The sequence below is a fragment of the Oryctolagus cuniculus genome, chromosome 12 (genome assembly GCF_964237555.1).
Source record: "Oryctolagus cuniculus chromosome 12, mOryCun1.1, whole genome shotgun sequence".
Taxonomy (NCBI): Eukaryota; Metazoa; Chordata; class Mammalia; order Lagomorpha; family Leporidae; genus Oryctolagus; species Oryctolagus cuniculus.
The window spans coordinates 10,837,789-10,861,422 of NC_091443.1; the positions used below are offsets into that span (position 1 = coordinate 10,837,789).

The window sequence follows — 23,634 nt, forward strand, 5'->3', positions numbered from 1 at the left end:
TGCAGGGGCCCAAGCACGTGGACCATCCTCTGCTGCTTTGCCAGGCGCATTAGCAGGGAGCTGGATCAGTAGAGCAGCCGGGACTCAAACCAGCAACCACGTGGGATGCTGGCGCTGCAGGTGGTGGCTTAACCTGCCCCCTCCCCAAACTTTTAAGAACCAATGTCACTGAGAAATGTACGGTGCCACCAGAAACCTTAACTGCACCATTTCACGCAGACGTCGCCAGCACACCAATCATCGAAGAACACTTCTCAGTCCGAGGGTGCCTCAGAGAGTGACAAAGTTCTGATGTCACCTTGCCCTTTAATGAACTAAAATACACAAATACTGCACCGGGGGCCTGTGCCGTGGTGAAGCAGGTAAAGCCCCCATGAGGGCACAGGTCTGTGTCCAAGCTGCCTCGCTGCCAATCCAGCTCCCGGCTAAAGGCCTGGGAAAAGTAGCAGAGGACGGCCCAAGTGTTTGGGCCCTGTATACCCACTTAGGACACCCAGAGGAAGCTTCTGGCTCCCGGACTCCACCTGGCCCAGCACTGGCTATGGGGTATGGGGCTATGGGGCTATGGGGCTATGGGGCCATGGGGCTATGGGGCCATGGGGCTATGGGGCCATGGGGCTATGGGGCGGGGCCGGGGCCATTTGGGGAGCGAATCAACAAATGGAAGCTCTCTCCCTCCCTTTCTCTGTAACTCTTAAAAAAAAAATCAAATGCTGCATCCTTAATGCCTGTGATGTGGACTTTCATTCCATTATCAGCGATCACCACCTGTACAGCTAACACCTGCGGCTGGGGTCTGTGACTGCACCCCGCAGAGCCCAGGCCGACCCGGTGCCGTCGGAACACCAAGCCCGCCTCCGCTTCGCTGACCCCTGCAAGGCCGGCCCCGACCCTGCGGGCCAGAGCCCCGCGCCAGACCGGATCCTGCAGCCGCTGCAGGGGAGTCCGGGGAACGAGCGGCAGACGCGCCCCTCCGGGCTCCCACCACCCGGGGTCGGGGTCGCTCAGCCGGCCAGAGGGCCCACCCGGGATGCCGTTAGAAACACAGCCCCCTCCCCCGCAAACCACCTGCCCCAGCAGCCCAGAACCAGCCTCGAGAGGAAATGCGGGGTTTCTGCAACAGCGGAGAGCTAAGAAGGGACACCCGCGGTCAGGCGGGGCTGCGGGCGGGCGCGGGGTGGGGGCGCCCGCACCGTTACCTGCGCGTCGGCCGCCCCCGGCGCCCCGCGGCTCAGCTCCTCGGCGACGCTCAGCCGCAGGCGGCACAGGCGGCGGCGCAGGTCGCGGTTCTCCGCCCGCAGCTGCGCCACCTCCCGCGTCAGGCACGGCCCCTCGGCCGGGCAGCGGTCGGCCGCGCTCAGCTGCTCGTCCCTCAGGCGCCGGACCTCCGCCCACAGCCAGCGGATGTCCTCCTCCTGCCGCTGCAGGCGCGAAGCCACGGCCTCGGCCGCCAGCGCCTCCGCCGCCATGGCGCCCGCGCTCCTCAAGCCGCGGGGGCGGGGGCGGCCGGGGCGGCGGCTGCGGCGAACGCGGCGAACGCGGCGAACGCGGCGACCCGGCGCGGTGAACGCCACCGCCACCGAACGGCCGTGCGGGGCCGCGGTGCGGCGCGCCGCTGGGGGCGGGGCGGAGGCCGGGCACGCTGAGGGGGCGGGGCCACGGGGTGGGCGGGTCCACTGGGAGGGGCCGAGGCGGGGCACGCTGCAGGGGCGGGGCCACGGGCCGGGATGGGGCCGAGGCCGGGCACGGTTCAGGGGCGGGACCACGGGATGGGGCGGGGCTACTGGGAGGGGCCGAGGCGGGGCACGCTGCAGGGGCGGGGCCACGGGCCGGGGCGGGGCTACGGGGAGGGGCCAAGGCGGAGGCGGGATACACTGCAGGGGCGGGGCCACGGGCAGGGATGGGGCCGAGGCCGGGCACGGTTCAGGGGCGGGGCCGCGGGGCGGGGCCGCGGGGCGGGGCGGGGCGGAGGCTGGACACGCTGCAGGGGCGGGGCTGCAGGCCGGGGCGGGGCCGAGGCCGGGCACGCTGCAGGGGCCTGTTACACCCTGGAGAGAAATCGAGGCGCCAAGAAGCTACGTGACTTAGCCACTTAACTTGGCCCAGACTTGGAGACCGACATCTCCCTTCCCCAAGTGAACTCCCTTTCCCGAATGAGAGAGTCCTGCAGACATGCCCCACCCCCTGGCCCACTCCCCAGGAGCCCGCAACAGCCAGGCTGTCCCTAGGCTGCAGCACTCAGCCCAAGTCCCTCCTGGGTGGCAGGGACCCAGGGGCTTGAGCCATCGGCGGCTGCCCCCCAGGGTGTGCGTTAGCAGGAGGCTGGAAATAGGAGCAGGGCGCGGGTGCGGGCGTCCCGAGCAGTGACTTCAGCACTGGACCCAGCGCGGGCCCCACAGGCTGCTGTCGCCCGCACCTGTGGCCGTTCCAGGTGAGTCACTGCACAGTGCTTTGGGACCGGGGGAGGCGGGTGCGTGTCATTCTCCACAGATTCGTGTTTGGGAAGCAGCCATAGTGGAGATGGCATGCTTGGTTAACAGCCACCCAGTGACCGGGCTGCCCAGTTGCCCACCGCGAGCTGAGCGCTGTCTGACGCACCGCGGCCGCAGGGCTGGACCCGCAGGGCGGCGCCCGGGAGTCAGACACAGAGGCGTTGCCAGGTCAGGTGCAAACAGGCCATGCACGTGGCTCGTGGCTTCGTGGGGAATGGGACCAGCTGACTGAAGGGGACGAGCCTGCGCGCCGTAGAGACGGCTCTGCAGCCTCCCGTGTGGAAGCCTCTTTGTGGTGTCGGCTCGCTTCTCCCTCGCCTTCGGCTGTAATGAAAAGTCCCAGGCTCGTCTCGCACGCCTGGTTTACCTTGAGCTCTTAAACATGTAGAACACTCACGCACCTTCAAACGTTAGAACTGTTCCAAAGTACACCGGAGAGGCGGAGAGGCGGAGAGGCGCGTCCCCTCCCGCCCCAGTTCCTGTCTCCCCTGCCCTTTGACAGCAAACTGCCTTGCTTTCTGGCTGCTTCTGTTTCCTTTTGCGATAATGAGCAGATGCATGTACGCTTTTCTTATTTTCTCTTACACAACTGTCACGTCCTGTGTATATTATGGTGAACGCTGCTTTTTTCATTTCGTTGAATCACTCTGTGTCAGCTCACAGAGCTCCTCCCTTTTGGACAGCTGGCTAGTCCTCCATTGTGTTTGTGTACCATAGCTTATTGAACGGATCTACCACGTGGTACTTTACAATGACAAACAATCCCGCATGGAATTATGCATTTGAATTTTTCAATTCTTGGCAACAGATCTTCAGAATCAATACCTGGACCTGGGATTTCTGGGATGAAAGGAAAATGTATGTTCTTTTATTAGCTATTGTCATTGAGTTATTTTGCTAACCTTTTCCAAGACTTTTGAATTGAGATTTATTTATCTTCATTCTTTTTTTTTATCAATGTAGGTGTTAGAGTTGTGAATTTTCCTCTGATCTCTGATCTATATATCTCATAGGTTTGTAGATATTTAACATTACTCGAAAGAAATTCTGTACTTTCATTTTCCCTTTCAACAGTTTTATAATTGAGTTTTAAAATTTCCATGTGAAAGAACTTTTTTTTATTAAAAATATTTATTTACTTATTTATTTATTTGAAAAGCAGGGTCACAGAGAGAGAGGGAGTGACAGAGAGAAGGAGAGAGACCTCCATCCACTGGTTCACGCCACAATGGTCAGGGCTAGGCCAGACCAAAGCCAGGAGCCATGACCCTCCTCCAGGTCTCCCATGTGGGTGCAGGGGCTCAAGCACTTGGACTAGCCTCTGCTTTTTTCCCCAGGGGAATTAGCAAGGAGCTGGATCAGAAGTGGAGCATCCGGGTCTCTAACCAGTGCCCATATGGGATTCGGCTTAATCCCATATGTCCCAATGTCAGCCCCTGAATTCAATTTTAATTCAAATGGATGTCATAACCAAACTGATGGGGTTGGGAGGGGAAGAATGAGTGGCTGTATCCAGTCTCGTGCAGGATAGGGGCGGGTGGGAGAAGAATGATGGACAGATACTGAACCCTTTTCAGAGGTGTGTTTATTGTCATGGTATGGGTGGAAGAATTCCAACAAGAGGAAATGTGTTGAAGTTACTGAGAAGGGGGTTCTCATTGGAGATGGAAGATACAAACATGGAATGGGAGAAGGTGAACAACAGCCCTGTGGGGGTAGATTGGAATTGGAGGGCGCAGAATAAATTCCTAATGAATTAAACACTTGGGAATGGGCTTGGATTCGTGTGTGTGTGTGTGTGTGTCCATGTATGTATCTCTCTGCCGCCGAAAAATCAAGAAGCAGAGATCCAGAGCAAAAGGACTTTCACATGGAAATTTTAAAGCTCAATTATAAAACACTTCATTGAAGGGGGAAACAGAGAGTACAGATTTCTTTCTAGATGGACACCTAGACTTAAGATCTTGACCTCTAACACTTACCACCTACCATTAAAGGAAGGAAGGCTCCTGGGAGAAAAGGCTGGTCCAGGTTGGGGTATGGTTCAAGATAAGCTTGCGGCATCTCATTTGTTGGAGATTAAGGAAGTGCTCCCCCCAAAATTTATGGCAGCATGTCACTAGGAGAAAGGGATCAGCTTTGGGGGTGCCTGCTGGCCAAAGTAGACCCATTTGAGCCTCCCAAATAAGTATGTACAGTAATGAACATAAACCATTGGAAAAAATGTAAGGATTCATAAATCACGTGTGGCTGTACCACCCTGAACGCACCTGATCACACCTGATCCCAGAAGAATTAATAAGTCCAAACCAAAGATAGGTTAAACAAACAAACAACCAGGAGCAGAAGCTAAGCCTACAGTCGAATGCCAAAGGCTAACTGGCAAATGGAGAGGGCAGTGTGGAGTTAGGAAACCATCGCTCCGGCCCCATGATGGTAAAGAGTGGATCAGGCTTGAGAATCATCACGCTGAGTGTAGGTGGCAGTTTTGAAAGCAACAAGATCACAAACATGATCATAAAATTTCTTCCTACAAGCACTTGATTAGTTGCAAGGGAGAGAACAAAAAGTAGTCCTCCAGTGGCGTAATCAGGCAATCCTTAGACCAGGTGATCAAAATGGCCATCACCTGGGAGGGCAGGTGGGCTTTGTGTACCTCCCAGACAGGTCGTTCTGAAGAAGGGGTGATAGCCCCTCCGCACACCTGCAGTACACAAGCCCAATCTCTGACCACAGGGAGATGTCTCACAAACACTGAGTGAGGACGGTACTTTTAATGGTGGGGAGGAAGGAACTGTATTCTTAAAAATGTTGATACCGGGGTTGGCGCTGTGCCATAACGGGTAAAGCTACCACCTGCAGGGCTGGCATCCCATATGGGCACCAATTCGAGTCCCAGCTGCTCCACTTCCCATCCAGCTCTCTGCTGTGGCCCGGGAAAGCAGTGGAAGATGGCCCAAGTCCTTGGGCCTCTGCACCCATGTGGGAGACCCAGAGGAAGCTCCTGGCTTCGGATCAGCACAGCTCCAGCTGTTGGCGGCCATTTGGGAAGTGAATCAGCAGATGGAAGACTTCTCTCTCTCTCTGCCTCTCTGTAACTCAGCCTTTCAAATAAATAAATAAATCGATCGATCTTTTTAAAAATGTTGATATCATAAAAAACAACATTGGCACAAATGCTCCGGGTTAAAGGGAGCAGGAGGGTCATTTGCAGGACCCTGGGTTGGAGAGGAGAATGCCAGAAAAGACATTGTTAGAAACCAGCAAAACCAGTGTCCGGATGGCACGTTGGGTAAGGGCGGAACTCCAACGTAGATTTGTGAAGCTGATGGTTGTTCTAAAGCTAGAGGAGAGAACACCTCCACTCTTAGCAAAAATAAGCTGTTTAGTCACAGTGTTTGCCATTTAGGTGCAAATGGTTCAGGGGGAAAAGTGGTAGGGAAGAGAGAACAAACGTTCAGGCAGAGGGCGAAATGTCAGCCTCAAAGGAGTGTTCCGGAACACCTACCAGCTTATGTTCCACCCTGGCTGCGGTGCCTCCTACTGCCAACAGATGACATGCAAAGCCCTCGGCAGCCCCTGGCCAGCCAGCAAGACCCAGCCCCGGAACCCCCTTCTCGCTGGCACCCCACATGCTGGTTCACGGAGCTCGGCTGCTCACACACACCCTACTCCTTCCCGCCTCTGGGACTTTACACGCGTTACTGCCCCCCCCCCCCCTTTAGATTCGACTCCTTTTCAGCCTGGTGGTTCCAGCTCCGGTGTCACTTCCCATTCTGTACAAGGGGGCTCTGTCCCTTCGCGCTCTCTGCCTCTCTTTCAGCGGCATCATAATTATTTGTGAAAGTGACGTTCTTCTACCTCCGAGGCCTCTTCACCACATCTGTGCGGTGCACGCCAGCAGGAAGTGGGCAGCCGGGTTTATCCGGCAAAGCTTGGGGTCGAAGCGGCTACCGCGGTCGCTGTGGGCACAACGAGGTCAGGAGCGGCTGGAGGCTGGCGGGGAACGGGAGGGGAGGGACGAAACAGCCCAGCACAAGCTTTTCGGTCATGGTACACACCTGTCATGGATTTCCCCAGACAGGAGTGGTCCCTACTCTAAATTGTGATCGCAGCGCCATCACCGTGCAGCCGTGGAGGGTCACGGATTGTAACAAGGGACGGCTCTAGGGCAGGTGTCGGTGGTGGGGAGGCCGTGGGAACTCTGCGGGGCTGTGGTCCTGCCACGGATGTAAAACCTCACTTTTTTTTTTAAGGACTCGCAAGGTGGCTGACAATACCGCCGCTAGGTGGCGCTGCTTCTCGGCCTCGGCAGGTGGCAGGGGTTCCTCCCAGAAGTTCCAAGAGCCTGGCGGTATGGTGGGGTCCCCGCTCGGGGTTGTGCTTCCCGCGGGCGCTTGCACACGCGCGTTTCGTCGATCCAACAGGCCGGGAGAGCGCCGTGGGAGAGGGCGCTTGTTGCTCACCATTGCCAGGAAGCAGGGCGCAGGGTGGCTCGGGGGCAGAGTGGAGGGCTCAGGTGTGCCCTGGTGAGCCGCTGAGCACCGGCTGCTTGGAACTGCCTCGGGAGCGCGGGGGCGCTGGGGCTGCTCCGGGGGGATGAGGCCTGGGGTCATGGGGGAGGCGGCAGGGTGTGGGCAGGGGATTGGCTGGCCTGCGCAGGGAACAGGTTTCAGGCCAGGTGTTGCCACCTCTGGGAGCTGGCGATGCGGGAAGGGGCGTCTCCCCCAGGTGAGGCGGGCTCCACTGCCAGTGGCAGGTGGTGACAGAGTATGTGGTCAAGGTCACACACAAGGTCACAGCATAGCCAGGACAAGCCTTACCTCCCTGAGAAGGAAATCTTCCACACAGGTGCTATGGAAAACCTCTCACTTCTTTTATAAACAGAACTGGCAAGGATATTAGGACAACCGGCTCTCTTTCCTCTAATTTCCTAACTGGAAAAATGTTAAGAAGTACTTGAGCCCCTTTAGATCTATCTTGAGGTCTCTCTCTCTCTCTTACAACAAACTGAGCTGGTTCACTCCCAGCTGTCCATGATTGCCAGGGCTGGGCCTGGCCAAAGCTTGGAGCCAGAAGCTCAATCCAGGTCTCCAAGGTGGGTGGTGCGTCCCATGAATTTAAGCAGTTCCCGCTTGCCTCTCCCAGGTGCACATTAGCAGGAAGCTGGGGCCAGGAGCCAGGCCTGGGACTCAAGCCCGGGCACTTACGCTAACATTTAGAGGGATGACTTGCTCTGTGAGAGGAAGACTCCGTTGCCATAATTCGACTCTGTGGGCAGGTGGAGAGGACAGCACATCTGAGAAAAGAACCCATCACCTGCGGCCGTGGCGAGAGTGTCCCGAGATGACGCCGGGGCCAGGTTCCAGGCAGGTGTCAGCACGAAGCTGGCCTGGAGCGATCGTCTTATACCCGCGCAATCCGCGGTGGGGCATCGCTGGTGGCAGTGCCTCCCCGAGCAGCAATAATCCCCTCTTCTAATCTGGTTTCATTAAGTGGGCACCAGGCTCGGATCAGAGGAGAGGGCTCATCTTACGGGATTGCATTATTTAACCAAGCAAACGCTTGGAAATATTTAAACGTCTTTTTTTTTTTTTTTTAAAGAAGGAATAGAGGGATTCTGCTACTAAGAAATCGGATGCAGCAGGCAGCTCAATAAAACGGGAACACTGCTATGAAATTGCTCTCTCTCTGGCTCCATTGATTTCCCATCCACAGCGTCCCCGCAGCGGTGTCTAACCCCAAGCTGCCGTGGAGGGGAGTCAGGAGATGGTATGCCTGATCCAGCTTCCGGCCGTGCCACGAGACCACGAGCTGGTGACCACTGTACACGCAAAATGTTGAAAATACTCACCGGGCAGTGTGCGAGGCTGGGGGGGTGGGCAGGGGAGCCCGGGGAAATGATTATTGGGAGATGAAAGGAAGGATTTTAATTGCAACAGGGTTAGCCACCTGCATTTCTTGTCCGTCCCCCAGGGTTAGCCACCTGCATTTCTCGTCCATCCGTTGGAGTTTTATTGCTGCAGGGGGTTAATCGGTGCCGGGCAATCCTCTGGCCTTTAATCCGAGGCCATCCCTCGCCCTGCAGATCCACAATAATTCCAGGCGGCAGCGTGCGTCGCTGCCAGGGTCGGTGCTGTGTGGGCGTTACCTGTGGAGGCCCCCGAGCCGGCATGTTGGAGCGGGGAAGCGAGTCTTGGTTTTATTACTGCGAGACGGGGGCTCAGAGGGAAAAGGAGAAGAGGCGGAAGTGGCTGTCGGAAATCCGAGTGAGCTACAAAGCGAAGATCCTGAGGGACTTGAGTGTGAGCCGGGTGCTGCCGCGCCTGGCGTGCGACGGCGTGTTTTCGCTCCGCGAGTACCGGAAATCCCGTCCGAGGACCGCGGCCCCGGCAGGGTGGACTCCGTTCTCCTGATGCCTTTTCCAGAGGTCCGCGTGCTTTCTGCGCCCTCTGCTCTCAGCTGGAGGAATTCTGCCCTTACCTGCTCACCTGCTTCTTCCTTTATTACCAAGGTAAGAGCATGGATGACTCTGCACGGTAGGAAGCTTAGTGATGGACAAATCTCAATATCGGGCACCCACACCATGTGAGAGTGAGTTTCAACGGGGCACCACCCTTTGTTTTAATACAGTGTTTCTAAAATCTCAAGATATGGAAAAAAATGTGTGTGAAGTCAAATAAAACCTTGCAAACCCCTGATAGAACCTGCAGGGTGATTTCTGGTCATCTAATATAGAGATCTGTCCCTTCCTGGTTCTAATGAGGATTTTTAAGTGCAAGGCGTTAAGATATTAACGAGTTAAGGAAGCTGGACTCAGCTTTTGTTCTGTGCATGAAGGCATGAAAATGATCATGGTTCCTAAACAATGAGAGAGTCCCCATGAAACCCACCAATCCCTCTCCTGGGTTTAGAGCCAAGAGAAATGAAAAGCTATGTCCACACCAAAATTTGTGTGAGAATGTTCACGGCAGCGTTAGGCGAAACAGCCAAAAAGGAAACACAACCCAGATGTGCACCCACCGAACGGATAAAGGGGCTGTGGCATATCTAGCTGCACCGTGGAATATTATTCTGCATAGAAGGGCTGTAGTAATGACACCTGCCACAGTACTGAGGAAACTGAAAGGCCCATGCCAGGAGGAAGAGGCCAAGCACAAAACTCTGTGACATTCCATTCGTGTTCAGTGCCCAGCACAGGCACATCCACACAGAGAACAGATGCCTGGTGGCCACGGGCTGGAGACAGGGGACAGGAGTGACCGCGTAATGAATGCGACGTTTCTCCCCCGGATGATGGAAACGTTCTGAAATTAGACGGTTCCCACGGTTGCACCCGAAAGACCACTGACCTGTGCACTTTGAAAGGGTGAATGGGCCGGCTCCACGGCTCACGTGGCTAATCCTCTGCCTGTGGCGCCGGTACCCTGGGTTCTAGTCCCGGTTGGGGCGCCGAGTTCTGTCCCGGTTGCTCCTCTTCCAGTCCAGCTCTCTGCTGTGGCCCGGGAAGGCAGTGGAGGATGGCGCAGGTCCTTGGGCCCTGCACCCCATGGGAGACCAGGAGGAAGCACTTGGCTCCTGGCTTCGGAATGGCGCAGCACGCCGACCGCAACGCGCCGGCCGTAGCGGCCACTTGGGGGGTGAACCAACGGAAAAAAGGAAGACCTTTCTCTCTCTCTCTCTCTCTCTCTCTCTCTCTCTCTCTCACTGTCTAACTCTGCCTGTCAAAAAATAAAAAATAAATAAATAAAAGGGTGAATGTTTTTGCATGCGAATTCTATATCCATCAAGCTTTGCTTTCAAAAATCAGCGTGAAGTTTCTCAGCTGTTTCTCTTCTCCCAGCCTTCCACAGACAGACCTGTGATTGCCTGTCCTGATTTCCCAATCTCCTTCTTGCTGAGGCGAAATGATTCTTTCCTGCTAAGAGAGGGTGTGGGTTAGTCTGTATGATAAAGGATCAGAGAGCAGGGGGCAGGAGGAGGGGGTGGACGAACCACCGGGCAGAGCTGGACAGCAGGGGGGTCCGGGGAAAGAGCAGCAGGTGTTCTGGGGCAGGTGGCGAAACCATCTTTGCAACGCTGCAGCTGTGTGTGTGCATTCAAGTTTTGAGGACTTGCAGGAACTGCATCGGAGCTGAGTAGAAGTAGCGTTTAGTTGCTCACGCAGCTTCTCCAACACAGAACCCTAAGACCCCAGTTTTACAATGGGTCCGTGTGTATTTCAAGGGGGGGCAAAGTTATCCCTGGTTTTTGGGCCAGTTGTCGTGAATTACAGGCAAATGGCTCGTGTTCCTTTCCTGCAGCCCCATGACATTCAGTAGAATGGCCAATCCAGCGGCAAAAACCAGTGTTTATGGATGGAGCTTATGTTAAGCAGTAAAGTCACATCAATTATTTGTTCATTCATTCATTTATTAGTTTGGTAAACTTTTTTTATTTATTTATTTATTTATTTATTTGACAGGCAGAGTGGACAGTGAGAGAGAGAGACAGAGAGAAAGGTCTTCCTTTGCCGTTGGTTCACCCTCCAATGGCCGCCACGGCCGGCGCGCTGCGGCCGGCGCACGGCGCTGATCCGATGGCAGGAGCCAGGTGCTTCTCCTGGTCTCCCATGGGGTGCAGGGCCCAAGGACCTGGGCCATCCTCCACTGCACTCCCTGGCCACAGCAGAGAGCTGGCCTGGAAGAGGGGCAACCGGGACAGAATCCGGCGCCCCGACTGGGACTAGAACCCGGTGTGCCGGCGCCGCTAGGCGGAGGATTAGCCTAGTGAGCCGCGGCGCCGGCCGTAAACTTTTTTTAAGCATTTATTTGAAAGAGTTACAGAGAGAGAAGGAGAGGCAGAGAGAGATGTCTTTCAAACGCTGGTTCACTCCCCAATTGGCTGCAACAGCTGGAGCTGTGCAGATCTGAAGCCAGGAGCCAGGAGCTTCCTCTGGATCTCCCACACGAGTGCAGGGGCCCAAGGCCCAAGGACTTGGGCCATCTTCTCCTGCTTTCCCAGGCCATAGCAGAGAGCTGGATTGGAAGTGGAGCAGCTGGGACTCAAACTGGTACCCATATGGGATGCCGGCACTGTGGGAGGCAGCTTTACCTGCTACGCCACAGCATCGGCCCCTAGTTCAGTAAACTTTATTAAGTATCTGCTGTGCATGCTGCACTATGGCAAGCAATATCCATGTAATTCTTTATTTTACATTGTCAAGTCTTAATTGCTACCAAATATCTATCATACATTTTTAAAAACTGATGAATATTTTGCACAGCATTACCTAAAACACTGGCAAGTAAAAAAGTGGCCTGAATATCTACTGTAGTAACCACTGAGCTTTTTAGGTAGGAGATACTCACAGACTGAGTTTTGTGTTGGTTTTAAAAATATTCCTATTTTTGCTTTGTGAGGAAGTAATCCTGGCTGAGGAGGAGAAAGCAGAAAAGGAATTAGATGAAGTTTTCACCATATGTTTAATATTTTAGCTCTTTTTTAAAAGAAATATTTCCTTACTTGTTTGAAAGGCAGATTAGAGAGAGAGAGAGAGAGATTTTCCATCTGCTGGCTCACTCCCTCCATGGCTGCAATTGCTGGAGCTGGGCTCTTTATTTGAAAATGTTCCTAAGTAAAAATGAAAATATTTGATTTGGAAAAGAAACGATCTGGTTGTGGTACTGGGTAAACAAATCCATTCATGTGGTAACATTATAGAACTCTACAACCGCCATAAAAAACGAGCGCTTGTGTGAGCTGTGCAGGCCCAGTCGTGCCGGCGTTCCACGCTGTGCCAATGCTGGTTTCCTGGTTCTGTTCACTGTATGGGGATATGTAAAATGCTGTCACCGGCACAGCTGTGGGAACTGTCCGGAAGCTTTCTGTGCCATTTTTCAACTTCCATGTGAGTGAAAAACTCCTAAAAAAACAAGAAGTTATATAAAAATGATATAGCAGTGACAGGATCAAAATTTAACTGGAGAGCTTATTTTTGAGTTTCTTTTTTTAATAAAACCCTGCAATGCTGTTTTGCTACCACAATGTCCTATCAATGGTCAGAACTTAGAGTTTTAGACCACGTTTCGTGAGTGGTCCCTTAGGGGTGAGTCCAGGCTATGAAGCGAGTTCTTTGCAAAGCTTACATTCCTGCAGTGCTGGGTGACCTGGGGTGCTGGGGTGGGGGTGGGGGGCTCGTCTCATGGGAACCCTGGAAGGAACTGCCTCTTCCTGGGCTCTCACGGCACCCCCTTCCGTAGGAAATCCACTTCGTCCCACTGTAGGGGGTGGAACAGGCTCGCTGAACACCCAGAAGGAGCTATGCGGTTGTTGCCGCTCAGAAAGGGCCAGCAGCCATCATTAGAAATTAGCCCAGTAGCAAGAAGGGGTCCCGGTGAGCAGTTCCCCTGCACAGCACCCCAGCGGAGGCAGAAGCGGCAGCCTTCCGCGCCGTGTCACCAGCGAGTGAATTCATTCATGGGACCCAGAAATCTGTTTATGTCCACATTACTTTTGTCTGTGGGCAGTGCTGGTTGTTGAAACAGGCCACCTTGATACGGTAGGGATGAGACCAGGCAACAGCCCTGAGTCGGGGGAGGGGCTCATCTCTGCCTGGTTTCCACGCCTGCAGGCAGCCATTGCAAGTCTCTGGTTCCCATGCCCATCTCAGAGAGGAGAAGCAAGGGCTAAGCGGGCGTGTGAGGAGCGCTCTGGGAGAGCAGCGCCAAGCCATCTCCCCTGTGCTCAGCTCTGGACTGTGCCTTCCCGTAGTGTGGTGGCTCAGTGTGGCTGAAGGGTTGTGCGGCGTAATGGGCACACACAGACGGGGGGAGGCGGGGCAGTGCAGGCACAGGTGAGTGAAGGGGCTGACGGGACAGGCTTTGGATGTGGAAGGGACCCACAGCAGAGGGGTCTGGTGCCTCTTTTTCCTTCTGCCTTCATTTCCATGAAGCCCATTCAGTACATATTGCAAAGAAAATTGAGTGCTTCCTTCCAAGCCTTCATAACCAGAGAAATATCAGCATGAACTTTTGACAAATGCCCACTTGATTCCTAGCCTTTAGTAAAAGCAATTCTTTATTTTGAAGAACTGGTAATGATTCATTTTTCAATGAACCAATGGCTGTGTGCTCAGAAAAAACACATGAACTGAATACTGTTCATCCTTTTATGCATAATTCAAAACAGCCCAATCTCCAGCAACATACTGTTGTAACTTTAGAGAAGAAAAGAAAGACAGCAAGTAGCAAGCGAACTCACTTTCTTGCTGGAAAAGTAACACCCATCTCTGTTACAATGCAGAGCAGACACATGGGCTCTTACAAGACGGATCAGAAGGAGCAAGGTTCGGAACTCTGCAGGAACACAGCCACGCCCTCGATGCTGACGGTGAACAGAGCCTTCACTTACCAGACAAGTACGTTAGCATTCTCAGTGTGCACCCTTTAACAGGTCTTGTCTCATTCCCCTTCTCCCTCCCTGGTTCCCATGCCAGTTCTCAGAGGTAGTTTTTGCTGATGCTCCTATGTGCCCGGGACACTGTGTGTGTGTGCGGCTGCACAGTGTAAGAATGGTACTTGGACACTCACACCTGCTTGCGGGAAGTTCATGCTGTCAAAGTGTGTGCCTGATGATTGTTCTTAGTTCTTACTCTTTGTTCAAATGCAAAATGGGCCGATGATGCGCCTGGGAGTGCCCTGAACAGTGATGTGCTTCAGGAGTGTTTAAAAAAAAACACAAAGCTCAGCCCAAGCAGAGGGTTTACATTGAGCCATGGTCCTCTAAAGTGTGTGCCGATGCGTCTTCCAAAGGAAACGACACTCTTGCTTCCCTCTTTCCGGGAACGCGCCTGCATGTGCTCCACGTGCTCTTATGGCTCACAAACGACACGTTTCACGAGCTAGAATGAAATTGAACCGGGCTGAGACTTCATGGCCATTTCTTGCGGGTATAGACCCTATGACAGGACAGATTTGCATAAAATGAGACCTCAAGAAAACCATCGGAACAGCCCCTATTCCGTTCGACATCCTTCCACGTTGAAAGACGTGAAATGGGATTCATAGTTAGTATTGTTAAGCCATCAGTTCTCTTTAATTTACCTCTGGCTTGTAAGTGTTTAAGGTATGAAAATTAGTAAGTCGTGTAGAAAGACACATTGCATATGTGTTTAATCTTTTTTTAAAAGATTTATTTTATTTATTTGAAAGAGTTACAGAGAGAAGTAGAGAAGAGAGAGAGAGGTCTTTCATCTGCTGGTTTCACTCCCCAAATGGCTCTAGTGGCTGGAGCTGGGCTGATCTGAAGCCAGAAGCTTCCTCCAGGTCTCCCACATGGGTGCAGAGGCCCAATCACTTGGGCTATCCTCTGCTGCTTTCCCAGGTGCTTCATCAGGGAGCTGGATGGGAAGTGGAGCAGCCAGGACTTGAATCGTCACCCATATGGGATGCCGGTGCTGCAGGCCAGGTCTTTAACCCACCGCGCCACAGTGCCGGCCCCTGCATGTAATTACTCTTACCTTTCACCAGGCTTCATATTTTCAGTATGTCCCAGGGGTTCCCATCTTCACAGTCTATTCACTTTGAAAGGACACTTCCTGCTTTCTGCCTGTTCTCTTGTTGGTTAGAGAACCAGGTAGTCTGAGGACAAAGGTCCCAGAGGCTCCTGGGTGGTCTTGGGTTCCCTTAAAGGCTTTCCTGGGCTGGGGCTGGGCCGGTGGTCAGGGCTGGAGTCCTCCACGGCAATCATGACATCCTGCAGCCCTACCCAGGACCAGAGGCCGGCCCCTTTCACTCACTGCCCTTCCTAGGACAGAGTCCGGGACTGCAGGTGCCTTCTGGGATTTCTTACTTTCAGTTATGAGAAAGTGAAAGAGCTTCACTTATATAAAAACAATACACACACACACAGATACACAGATACACAAATGCACACACATGCACACACATACATACAGACACACACACATACACATACACACATGAATACACACATATATACACATGAACACACACACGCCCACACACAGATACACACATACATACACAGATGCACACACATACACACATGAATACACACACATATACACACAGGAACACACATACACACATATGCACACACATACATATACACACATACCGACATGCACATACACACACATACACATATGCACGCACACACACACATGCACACATACACACACACACACACACACACGGAGAGAGAATGAAAAGTCTGCAGGAAAGCCAGGAGGCTGGAAATCCAGCCAAGAGAGGATGCTGCCTTGAGTCAAATCCCGCAGGCTGCGGGCTGGCCGGGCAGGCCGAGTGCCACGAGCCGTCCTGAAGGGCAGCCCTCCTTTCCCAGGAAACATCAGCCTTTGCTCTTGGAGCCCCCAGCCCATGGGAGAAGCCCCCTGTGTGACAGAGGGCAGTGGCCCTTGCTGTCTCCAGTGTCATGGCAACGTCTAGACTGCGTCTGAGCAGACGATCGGGCATCAGGGATGAGCCGGGTCGGCACACAGAGCTCAGAGTCGCAACGCCTTGGGCGAGCTGTGTAGCTTCTCTGTGCCTCACAATCTTTATTTTTTTTAAAAAAAGATTTATTTATTTATTTGAAAGGCAGAGTTAGGAGAGGCAGAGGCAGAGAGAGAATCTTCCATCCGCTGGTTCACTCTCCAAATGACCACAACAGCTGGAACTGCGTTGATCCAAAGCCAGGAGTCAGGAGCTTCCTCCAAGTGTTCCCACGTGGGTTCAGGGGCCCAAGCACTTGGGCCATCTTCTACTGCTTTCCCAGGCCATAGTAGAGAGCTGGATCAGAAGTGGAGCAGCCGGGACTCAAACTGGCACCCACATGGGATGCTGGCATTGCAGGTGGCGGCTTTACCCACTACGCCATAGCTCCAGCCCCAAGTCCCTGTCTTCTAAAGTGCACAGAAGCATCCCCCATTCCTACGTCCCTTTCTGTGCCCCGGCCGCTCTACACCTGGTGAATCATTGTCACTTACAGCATGCTGAGGAGTGAGGAACTGAGCGGCCTGCACTCGCATTTTTCCGCTTAGAGCCTCTGTAGGAAGACAACAACACTCCAGTCCAGAGTCCAGCGTTTGCTCCATGCACCTGGTCCATGCACATCAGATGTCAGACTAAGCCCCTCCTACCACTGCTTCTGCAGTCCGTCTGCCTGGGCCTGGCCCCACCGCACCCCCAAGGGTACCTGGGACACAGGTGCTGAAGTGACAAACGCAGCAGATCTTCTGGGATTTTTTTTAATTATCAATTTTTTTAAAAAGATTGATTTTTTTATTTTAAAGGCAGAGTGAGAGAAAGAGAGGGAGAAAGAGAGGGAGAGAGATCTTCCATCTGCTGATTTGTTCCCCAAATGGCCACATCGGCTGGAGCTGGGCCGATCAGAAGTCAGGAGCCGGGGGCTTCTCCCGTGTCTCCCAAGTTGAGCCACAACAGCCCCTGGGTTTTGACTTTCTGTCCCATGTGGAAACATGGCATCTTGATTATTATTCCTTGATATATCCGCTGTATCCTTGGGTCCTATGAACCTCTCTCTTCTCCCTCTTATGCTTCTTAGTTCCCTACACAGGAATAACAGAAGGATGGCATGATGGTTGTGGTGCCTAGATAGCTGATCAAACAGCATTCTGGATGTTTCTGTCAGCTGGGTTTTGGATGAGACAGACATTTAAATTGCGGGACTTCTGTATGACGCGTTGCCCAAGCGCTGCAAAGGTTTAGCCCATTCCTTCCCGCACAGTGAGTGCGCGTTGCCCAAGCGCTGCAAAGGTTTAGCCCACTCCTTCCCGCACAGTGAGTGGCCTTAGAAGTCGGGCAGCTTCCCAAGCAGAGATGCCAGTGTCTCCATGTCGCCCTCTTGCAGAGCTGCCACCATTTACACAGTAGCATTCTCTCCCCATGTTCTTTTTCCGGAAATTAGGATTGGGATTTGAGAATTTATCGTAAGGAAATAAACTCGGGTATTTCCAGAAATTTAGCCACGAGGGCATTCATCAGAGCGTGGTTTATCACAGATAGGAAGCCTGGAAGCGACTCAAGAGCCCAACTTTACAGGACTGACTGAGAACATTGTTACACACTTGTACATGGGACATTAATTTGATGAAAGTATATTTTCTGGCATGCAAAGTCCTTTGTAGTTTATTATTAAGTGAGAGAAGTCAAGTGGCAGCTTAATTTGCTAGTTTTTAAAAATGTGTTCAGTGGCTGGCATTGTGGCATAGCGGGTTAAGCCACTTCCTGTGACGCCAGCATCCCATATGGGCGCTGGTTCATGTCCCAGCTCCTCCACTTCTGATCCAGCTCCCTGCTAATGGCCTGGGAAAAGCAGTGGGAGACGGCCCACATGCTTGAACCCCTGCACCCACGTGGGAGACCCAGAGGAAACCCCTGGCTCCTGGCTCAGTCCTGGCCCAGTCCAGGCTGTTGCAGTCACTTGGAGTGAACCAGCAGATTGGAAGACCTCTCTCTCTCTCTCTCTCTCTCTCTGTTTCTCAGCCAGCACTGTGGCATAGAGGGTAAAGCCACCACCTGCGATGTCATATGGGTAGTGGTTTGCGTCCTGCTAATGCTCCTGGGAAAGCAGCAGAAGATGGCCCAAGTGCTTACACCCCTGTACCCCTGGCTTCAGCCTGACCCAGCCCGGGCTATTGATGCTACTTAGGGAGTGAACCAGTGGACAGAAGATTCCCTGTCTCTCCCTCTAGCTCTTTTTCTGTCACTCTGTCTTTCAAATAAATTAATTAATTTAAATATATACATATACATATATATATCCCCCTCTGTCTTTCCTTCTCTCTCTGTAACTTTGACTTCTAAATAAATAAATAAATCTTTTATATGAAACGTATCCACTTGGGGAAAATCTTTTAAAAATGTTTTTAAAGATTTTATTTTATAAATTTGAAAGGCAGAGTTACAAAGAGAGGAGGAGAGACAGAAAGAGAGAGAGAGAGAGAGATCTTCTATCCACTGATTCACTCCCCAGATGGCCACAACGGCTGGACCTGCGCCGATCTGAAGCCAGGAGCCACGAGCTTCTTCTGGGTCTCCCACAAGGGTGCGGGGGCCCAAGGACTTGGCCATCCTCCACTGCTTTCCCAGGCCCGTTAGCAAGGAGCTGGATCAGAATTGGAGCAGCTTAATCTTTAACTGGCACCCGTGTGGGATGCTGGGGTCACAGGCAGTGGCTTAACCTCCTGTACCACAACGCTGGCCCCTTAAACAGCATTTTGAGTGCTGGGATTTCAGGTGAAATGTTTCATCTTTTTGTTGTTGTTTTCCTGTCTTCTTTATTTTCTTAAATGAATAGAAATCCATCATATAATAACAGGATATTTGTAAAGCCAAATGGTGAGTTCAAGCTATGGTATTTTGTCTGCAATAAGCATGAAAGTAAACCAAAGAGACATTTGGTCTTGATGTTGCTGCTCTTTTACAAAACTGTTTAAAGACTGTAACTTTTTCTGCCTTTTCTTTTTAAGGAAATTAAGATTGAGTGTGAGAATTTTTCTCACATTCAATAAATCATATCACCATATGGTTAGCTCACGTCACCATCATATACATGAAGGTTTTCTTTAAACAGCTGTTAATTGAGTGAGCAAAATAGAATAGATACATTATGAAATTTTAAAAAGGATGTTGCCTTAAACATTAACATTTCTTTTCCAGACCTCTTAGGGTTCAGAAATGATATCCAATGCCTTCAATTGTGAGGTCTACACAAGGCAAACAAATTGGTGCCAATTCTACCAAGCAGTGCTTGAAGCAAGAGAAAAAGTATACATTCACAATGCTTCTTGATGTTTAAACTAGAGTTAGACATATAAATCTGAAAATGCACTTTTAATTACAGATATATGTGTACCAATATATGCCGTTGTATATGTCTTCAATGTGCCTGAATTACCTGTGACTCTGTCCACTACATCGTCAGTCACAGAGGAGCACCTGTTCTTTTAAGAAAGTTCTTTTCTTCACACTCCACAAGTCTCTTTAGAAATAATTGTCAGGACAGGCTTTTAACCTAGGAGTTGACACACTTGCACCCGCACCCTCGAGTGCCTGCATTCCATTCTCAGCTCCCGCACCTGCAGACACTGGGAGGCAGCAGGCGATGGCTCAAGTCATTGGCTTCCTGCCACCTGTGTGGGAGAGCTGGGTTGTGTTTCCAATTCCTAGCGATGCCTCCAGCCCAGTCTCGGTGGTTGGGAGATTTGGGGAGGGAAGCAACAGATGGGAGTTCTCGCTCTCACTCTCTCTGCCTCTCAAATGAATTTTTAAAAAATTTAAAGAGAATTGCTTTGTAACACCTACCATATCAAAAGTGTTTGTTTTGTAGCTTGCATTTAATGAAAGAAATGCACAAACTACAATTCTTCAAGGTAAGAAAAGACAAGAATATTCAGAATTCTGGGGGTTGGTGTTGTGGCACAGTGGGTTAAAGCCCTGGCCTGTGGTGTTGGCATCCCATAAGGGTGCTGGTTCATATCCTGGCTGCTCCATTTCCAATCCAGATCTCTGCTGTGGCCTGGGAAAGCAGTGGAAGATGGCCCAAATCCTTGGGTCCCTGCACCCACGTGGGAGGGCTGGAAGAAGCTCTTGGCTTCTGGCTTTGGATTAGTTCAGCTCTGGCTGTTGCAGCCATTTGGGGAGTGAACCAGTGGACAGAAGACCTCTCTGTCTCTCTTTGGCTCTACCTCTCTCTGTAACTCTTTCAAATAAAATAAAATAAATCTTAAAAAAGAATTCTGTTATAGTAATCAAAACAAATTCCTGTAATTTCTGTGAAACATTAACCACAGTATATGTTAGTATTTAAAAATATGATTTTTCAATACAATTTATCAGATAAGTCCTGGGAGCATTTTAGAGTGTAATATTATGTCACACAACCTACTAATACTTTGCTTTACCTTTTCTATGTTAACTCATATCATCTTCTTAAATACATTTTGAATTCTGGAAGATACCATTCCCCTGTGACCCCGCTAACAGCTCCTAGTCACAGTCACCGTAGTAGACTATGACCAGGATTGGCTAGTTTCAGGCTAAAATAAACCTCAGTCCTCCTGTAGCACAGGAGGGACATCACCACTAGATGGCACCATGAAGTGGTTATTAAATGCCGCATTGTTCAAACTTGGCATTGACAGTGATTTTTGCGCGATAAATAAATCTGAATACATCCTTGCTCTTCCTATTAGCACTATCTGCTGTTCTCTTGCCTCTGACTTGCTAAATACCCCATTATGAAGGAATGACAGCCTTTGATCCATAAGGCAATCTCTTTAAATCAATTTCTTCAGGTTCAGTAGAATAGCGGCTTCTAAGGCTGAAACTCATTCTCTGTTTCTTTCAGTTGCCTTCAAGCTCACCAGTTATAAAGGAATGCGAACAGCAGTTTTCAAAGCCAACTAAGCAATGAAAATATCATGCTAACAAAAAACGGAACTGCCATTTTTCATGATGTAATTGACAGCTAAGTCATTCGTGTGTTTTCATTGCCAAGTCTGGCATGGAAAGGATGGTTTGGGTGGATAGGGTGAATTCTGTCTTTATCAGTGGGTTCGGGCAATCGGCCTGTGGCTCATACCCTGTTTAATCAAAGCATGATAATTCCAGCAGCTTCTCGACAGACATCAGAACGGGGCTCAGTCACCCAGGAAAACACGGTGGTTTCAGTCGAGGGAGCACTGGAACCCAGTGTCATTCTGCACTGCTAAATTTTGACGTTTTCCATTGACAAAATTTCAGACTATTTGTGTGTGGAAGCTGTTCTGATTGTGGTGCACACCGCACAGAGGCAGTTCCTGTCTGGTTGTGTGTGGACTATGTAGATGTGCTTCCTGTCTGCTTGCGCTGGGTGTTACGTAGATGCAGTTCCTGTCTGATTTGCACTCAGCTGATGAGGGTAAGGCTCCTCCAGGCCTGGGTCAGTTCCGCTCTCAGCAGCTCCATTAGAACAAACATGTCCCCTCCAACTAACCCAGCACCTGAGTGACTTGCAGGGGAGTCCCCAAACCTCCCTTGGATACCAAAATCCTCAGATTCTCAAGTCCCCTAGTAAAGTGAACTCAAACTTGCAGGTAATTTGTGCACATCCTGCCTTCTACTTAAAATCACCCTAGAGACATGATACCTACTAGAATTTACACTTCATTCTTCAGGGAAATAATGACAAGGAAAAGAGTCTGTACATATTCAGTACAAATGTAATGTTTTAAAATTTCTATTCAAAATCAGTTGAATCCACAGCTGTGGAACCCTCAGAGACGGAGGGCTGACTGTATGGGTAAGAGTCGGTAGAACAGGGCCGATGTGGTGCTGCAGCAGGTTAGGCCAACACCAGCATCACCGGCCTCCCATACGACAGTGCCCGTGTGAGCCCTGGCTGCTCTGTTTCTGATCCAGCCTGGGAGAACAGCGGAGAATGGCCCAAGTGCTGGGCTCTGACACCCATGTGGGAGACTAGGACGGAGCTCCTGGATTTTGGCTTTGGCCTGGCACAGCTCTGGCTGTTCTGGCCAATTAGGGAATGGACGAGTGTGATGAGCAATCTCTTTCTCTCTGTCTCTCCCTCTCTCTGTCACTCTGCCTTTCAAATAAATAAAATAAATCCTTCAAAAATTAATTGGTAAAATAGCAAATGCATTGAATTGGTAAATCCCAAAATTAAATGCTGGAAAAGTTATGTTGAAGATGCTACATCTTTGCATACTTTCCTCGTGGAGAAACTGATACCAGTAACAATTATTTAGTGTGGTATCTTAAGGAATTCTTGATACATCTATCAATAAGTATACGTGTATATATGTATTCCAGTGTTAAAACAGTCATCTTGTAATAAAGAAAAAGTCCCTTGTTACCTAAATAGAAACACTTAGCACATGACTGCCGGGCACTGTGAGGAACGCAGGGAAGTAAGGGATGAGCCCTGCTCACAAGAACGCCTACCTACGCTTCCTCGCTGAAGACACCAAGTACTGGGTGCTTCAAACAGGACAAAGCTGCAGATACCTAGAAACCAGACGGGCAGGGAGCAGTGAGGATGGAGCGGGAGGAGAGAGGCTCTCTGCGAGCCGGCAGGGAGGGCAGGGGACGAGAGAGGCTCTCTGCGAGCAGGCAGGGAGGGCAGGGGACGAGAGAGGCTCTCTGTGAGCAGGCAGGGAGGGCAGGGGACGAGAGAGGCTCTCTGCGAGCAGGCAGGGAGGGCAGGGGACGAGAGAGGCTCTCTGCGAGCAGGCAGGGAGGGCAGGGGACGAGAGAGGCTCTCTGTGAGCAGGCAGGGAGGGCAGGGGACGAGAGAGGCTCTCTGTGAGCAGGCAGGGAGGGCAGGGGACGAGAGAGGCTCTCTGCGAGCAGGCAGGGAGGGCAGGGGACGAGAGAGGTTCTCTGTGAGCCAGCAGGGAGGGAGGCTTTCCGGAAGGCAATGACCAAGGCAGCTCAGCAATGAGGCACTCTTGCCTGGCTGTGCGCATGATTGCATCAGACACTTGCAAACCACCGATCCCTGCCTGCAGGGATTCTGATTGGATTGATCTGGGTGCCCCCGGGGTGGACGTAATGAACTGTTGTGGTGTTGGCTGCGGGTCCAGGCGTGGGGCTTGATGCTGAGCGTAAATCAACCACACCGAGAGCACAGTGTGGGTCCTCCTGTCATTCTCAGGGCGCCGCATCCTCCGTGGAAGAGGCGGCTTCTGGGGGAAGCCCCCCCGACCCCAAGTCCACGTTTTGAGTAGCGGTGCTGATGCAAACTCTTCACATAGGTTAGGAGGACTGGATGAAGCAAGCATCCGGGGAACTGGCATAAACAGGTGTCTACAAATAGAAAGAAACAAAATCTTTCCAAATGACCATTGTCTATGAATCTGATGCCTGTAGACCACTAACATTCTATTTTTTTTCTTTTTCTTTTTCTTTTTCTTTTTTTTTTTTTTTTTTGACAGAGTTAGACAGTGAGAGAGAGAGGCAGAGAGAAAGGTCTTCCTTCCGTTGGTTTACCTCCGCAAATGGCTGCTATGGCCGGAACTACACCAATCCGAAGCCAGGAGCCAGGTGCTTCTCTTGGTCTTCCATGCGGTGCAGGGCCCAAGCACCTGGGCCATCCTCCACTGCCTTCCCAGGCC

General features: G+C 51.6%; 1 protein-coding gene and 2 long non-coding RNA genes across 5 annotated transcripts in view; 2 read left to right on the forward strand and 1 right to left on the reverse strand.

The window, feature by feature from the left end:
• Positions 1-1,606, reverse strand: part of TARS3 (threonyl-tRNA synthetase 3) — a 52,509-nt gene extending 50,903 nt beyond the window's left edge. Inside the window, exon 1 of one of the 2 annotated variants that reach the window (XR_011380440.1) lies at positions 1,200-1,594. Coding sequence is in view for 1 of the 2 variants with exons in the window: in XM_051822271.2 (XP_051678231.2) it covers positions 1,200-1,469 (270 nt within the window). In the remaining variant the exon portion in view is untranslated. Of the gene's footprint in view, positions 1-1,199 lie in introns of both variants that reach the window. The other variant, XM_051822271.2, reaches the window with a different exon arrangement.
• Positions 1,607-6,330: 4,724 nt separating this feature from the next.
• LOC138844598 (uncharacterized) lies at positions 6,331-7,908 on the forward strand. Of its 2 annotated transcripts, none has more exons than XR_011380560.1 (3): positions 6,331-6,470; positions 6,749-6,846; positions 7,774-7,908. It is a non-coding gene; the product is annotated as an uncharacterized lncRNA (long non-coding RNA). The 2 variants fall into 2 exon arrangements; XR_011380559.1 differs by lacking the exon at positions 7,774-7,908 and adding an exon at positions 7,641-7,769.
• Positions 7,909-8,994: 1,086 nt separating this feature from the next.
• LOC138844599 (uncharacterized) lies at positions 8,995-23,584 on the forward strand. The gene is made up of 3 exons (XR_011380561.1): positions 8,995-9,006; positions 13,776-13,890; positions 23,455-23,584. It is a non-coding gene; the product is annotated as an uncharacterized lncRNA (long non-coding RNA).
• Positions 23,585-23,634: the final 50 nt, after the last annotated feature.